Source organism: Juglans regia, chromosome 4 (assembly GCF_001411555.2).
Source record: "Juglans regia cultivar Chandler chromosome 4, Walnut 2.0, whole genome shotgun sequence".
NCBI lineage: Eukaryota > Viridiplantae > Streptophyta > Magnoliopsida > Fagales > Juglandaceae > Juglans > Juglans regia.
The window spans coordinates 12971952-12976512 of NC_049904.1; the positions used below are offsets into that span (position 1 = coordinate 12971952).

At 35.8% G+C, this 4561-nt stretch overlaps 1 protein-coding gene across 1 annotated transcript; it reads right to left on the reverse strand.

The window, feature by feature from the left end:
• Positions 1–874: 874 nt before the first annotated feature.
• LOC118348328 (berberine bridge enzyme-like 21) lies at positions 875–3082 on the reverse strand. Its single transcript, XM_035689870.1, has one exon. The coding sequence runs from the start codon at positions 2924–2926 to the stop codon at positions 1295–1297; it is 1632 nt and encodes a 543-aa protein (XP_035545763.1). The 5' UTR covers positions 2927–3082; the 3' UTR covers positions 875–1294.
• Between the last annotated feature and the right edge of the window lie 1479 nt (positions 3083–4561).

Genomic DNA, 4561 nt, shown 5'->3' on the forward strand with positions numbered 1-4561 from the left:
TGGCGACAAGGTGTGTAACGCCCCGGTCCCGGATGGGTCGGAGAGTTACCTCTCAACACTTCATATCTCACTATGCAAATATAAACTCAAATTCCTCAATTACTCATAGACCTCATTGCTTTAGACCATCTACTCCAAAATAAATAACTAAGAATACAATGAAGTCTCAAAATAAATGCCAACTTTCCAAAGTACTAAGTCAACAGAGCAAAACGAAACTATTCAATAAAAATTCTCCAATAACAAGTACCCTCTTTGTATTTAATAGACTATGCTCACAAAGCCTTACCCATGCTTCATTTTCTTGAACATCTATTGAAGTATCCAAAATATTTGAAAAATGTTGTGGAGATATGGGGTGAGTTATCAATAGCTCAGTAAGTAGATGATATATACTAGCGTGGAAACACGAAACGTTCTGAACTTCATAATTTTTTAGAATTTTTCCACAGCAGTACTAAACAAAAATCAATCATCACCTATAAAATAGTCCCGTACTCCCATAAATATCCAAAATTAACTCAATTTTTCAATACTTACAACTGAAATGCTAAGTAACCTATTTTTCTAAAAATCTAAATTTCTCGAAACCCTAAAATATCATAAATTTAATATCTGACTAAAGTATTAAATTCTAACTTACTGTTCAAAAATCAAACTTTCAAATTTAAAACTAAATAACATAATTATACCAAAATTCCTTTTTAGGTTATACAACAATAATTATTTAATAAATTAGATCATAATAAAATTACAACAATATCACTTACTTTTGAGTTTACTAACACATATTAAAATAATTTCAGTAAATATAGGTAACTTAGAGTTGACTAACACATATTAAAAGTTTAAAACACAATAATTCAACTTGTAGTAATAATGTAATTTTATTTATTTAGTAGACCAACTAAACAATAGCTTCTGTAATAACCCGACATCATTAATTTGAACATATTTGATTGGATTCAGTGAGAAATTTCATTCCAAAGTTACATAATTTTAGGACAACTTAAAATTGATGACTTTTAAGTTTTTTTTTTTTTGGGGGGGGGGTATTTTTTAATTTTCATTCCTATTAATTGTTTTTGTCGTAGGGATATAATTGGGAAATAAAGATTAATAAATATCACTACAAATTAAGAGATATTTTTAGCAAAAAGCTAGCGATCGAAGAGCTGCCAAGAAATAGAAAAAATCTTACATATTAATAATCATCATCCATCTCGATCGATCGACTGACCATCACAACATTATAATTAATTAATGTATCGGAGTAAAATTTCCTAAACCTTAATTATGAGGAAGATGCCAGAGGGATACTTTGCTCATTCCGGAAGAAATTGTCTGGATCAACTGCAGTCTTGATCTTCACTAACCTATCAAAGTTTTCATGAAAATACATGGCTCCATAAACCTTCCCTTCTGCATAGCTGTTCTTACCATGGTGATTGATCCCAATGTCAAGATCCCTATAGTTCAAATATGCACTTCTAGGGTTCTTGGACACGAAAGGAGTCATGTAACTGTAAAGGCTCCTTGATTGAGTTATGAAGTTCTTTTCTGCCTCAATTCCTGCATCTTGCCAGCTTATTGAGTACTGGATTTTGAACAAATTCCCTGCACGATGAGGGAAAGGAAGTGCAGAAGCTTGTACTTGGTTCATTTTTCCACCATAAGGATTGAAAACCAGTCCAACTTTTCCGAGCTCAATCATTTTCTTCCATATATATTCCAACCCAGCTTTCGAAATCGGTTTCTGCACGTAATCCGATTTCCTCTTCCCGAAGATTGCCGTGTCGGGGTGTCGGTCGAGGAGGACTGTCGGGGACGTGACATTGCCATTGCCGGCGCCAGCCCACACAACAGAATCAATCCAACTCATTTCCGTCACATCTTCCTTCTTCAAACCTAGTTCAGGAAACTCCTTGCTTAATAAAGTGATCAGGTCTTCTGCTTTGCCGAGGAACAATGCGACGATCGATGCTCGGATTGTTGTCTCCCCCTTCTTCACCTTGGATGTCACGGGCTGTATCAGCATCCTCATGAACAGGTTGTCATCCGTGGTCGGAGCGACTTGCTGCCATCGATAGACAATATCGGTCGCGTTTTCTTCCAAGGTCCTTTCAGCCCTAAAAACGGTAACCTTTTCCGGAACAGGAACCAACTTTATTTTGAATGCGAGTATTACTCCAAAACTTGCGCCTCCTCCTCCTCTAATGGCCCAAAAAAGATCTTCTCCCATTGAAGTCTTATCAAGGATTCTGCCATTAACGTCCACGATCTTCGCATCAAGGACATTATCTGTGGTAAGTCCATATTTCCGAACCATGAAACCATATCCAGCGCCACTTAAGTGCCCACCAACGCCGACGGTGGAACAAACCCCTGCCGGGAAGCCATGCAGCTTGCTCTTCTGCCATATATTATAATAAACTTCTCCGAGCGTCGCGCCGACTTGCACCCATGCAGTTTCTTCCTTGGCATCGACCACAACAGAACGAAGATTAAACATATCGAGGACGACAAATGGGTCTTGAGATACATACGAGACGCCCTCGTAGTCATGGCCGCCGCTGCGGATTCTTATATGGATGCCATTTTTCTTGGCGCAAATCACGGCAGCTTGGACATGGGATTCCTCTGTCGGGGTCACGATGATGACAGGTTTTGGCGTCAATGTGGTGTTGAAGCGTGCATTGCGGATGTAGGCACGGAGGACGGATGAGTAGGAAGGGTTGTTTTGAGCATAAACTATTTTGGAGATTTGATCTGGTTGCTTTGTTTGAGATGATAAGCACTGGACAAAGGCGTTATGGGCAGAATCGGAAGCTGCCCATGAGTCAGAGACTTGAAAAAGAAGAAAAAGGCAGATAAAAGGAAACATTCTTGGCGTTGGCAGATACAGGAATGGGTTTGATTTTCCCATTTTTGTATCTGTTTATTCCCTTTTGTGTATTTGTTTCCTTCTCGTTTTGCAGCTAATTGTAATATATATATTACATATTGGATCGAACACCTTCATATATAGGATTGATATCCCGAGAGCAACTCCTAGCCCATGGCCACATGAAGGTACGTAAGCCAAGCTGTTGAAGAAGTACTGTAATAGGTCTTAAATAGTAAATTCCAAAATTGGATTGAGATCCTCTAAGCTCTCTAATCCTTGAATCCAATTAGATGATTGGTTTAGAAAAGAAATAGATACATGACTACTAAATTTATATGTGGGGTTTGTATTGCATAGAGATCTCCTATAGTCAACATTAAATGTAGTGATTCTACAAGAGATTTGATTTTTAGACATGAAATCTTTTAGAGACGAATTAAATTTTGTCCCTAAAAGTATTTATTTGGGATGAAAATTAAATTTCGTCTTAAAACATGGATGCGGTTTTATATGCTTTCGAATAGAGAGATATCTGTTCAAACTAGACTTTATGTAATGAAATATAGCATCTCAAAAAAAGAAAATCGTTCAAACGTAAACAAAAACGTTCGAACAAACTTTTAATGACCATTCGAATGGTTACATAACTGTTCGAATAATAGTCATCGCGGGAAAATATATACAATTGTGCTGAGAAAAGTTTAAAACTGTTCGAATGAGATATTTAACCATTCAAACTGAAGTTTTGGTGGAAGTTATAAATAAATCTGGCTGGGATGTTGATATAGTGTTTGAACGCTCCAATACAAGTTCAAACAATATTTTAATTCACGTTTGAATGTTGACAAAATTGTTCAAATAATAGTCGTGGCGAGAACATATACACAATTGTGCCTGAGGAAAGTTAGATTGCATTGGAACGCTATATTTAATCATTTGAACCAACGTTTTGGTGGAAAATTATAAATAAATCTAGAGAGAATAGTTGCAACGTAGTTCGAAAGGTACTTTTATGTTCGAATGGATCTATAAACCGTTTGAATGCTCATAATATTAGTTCGAACAATACCATTTAATTATAGAAATTTATTGAAAGGCATTCAAATATTTTAAAAATAAATATTATTTGAGTTTATTAGGAATTATTATTATTTATGCTAAATTAAAATATTTCATATTCCTAAGGATTTTATATAATTAATTTAAAAATTAATTAATGAGTTTTATTATGGTAAATAAGAATTTACAATTAAAAAAATATTATCTTCTAAGGTGTAACACCCGGACCCAATCAAGCTCAATTTTATTTATTTTGTTTTAGTTTATTCTATTTTATTTTATTTTTCTGCACACGTTTATTTTTTTTCCCGCATGTTTCATTTTGTTTTCTTCTCTTTCGGTCTTTATTTCTTTCTTCCCGTAAGTTTTTTTTTTCTTTTCGTTCATGACGTGCATGCTATATATATATATATATATATATATATATATATATATATATATGTATTCAATGAAAGCTCACGCCGCTGCCCTCCCACGCGAAACCTTAGCCTAGCATTTTCCTCCTCTTTGCAAACAGCGCACCACCCTCTAGCTCTGTCTCGACCCACCCAGTCGCGGCTCATCCAGCTGCTGCACAAAACCAACCTCCACAAGTCACGACCCACGCCGTCCCAG

What these genes read in the sequence shown, in the direction of transcription:
- LOC118348328 (XM_035689870.1), bottom strand. Translation starts at nt 2,926, where the DNA reads ATGGGAAAATCAAACCCATTCCTGTATCTGCCAACGCCAAGAATGTTT.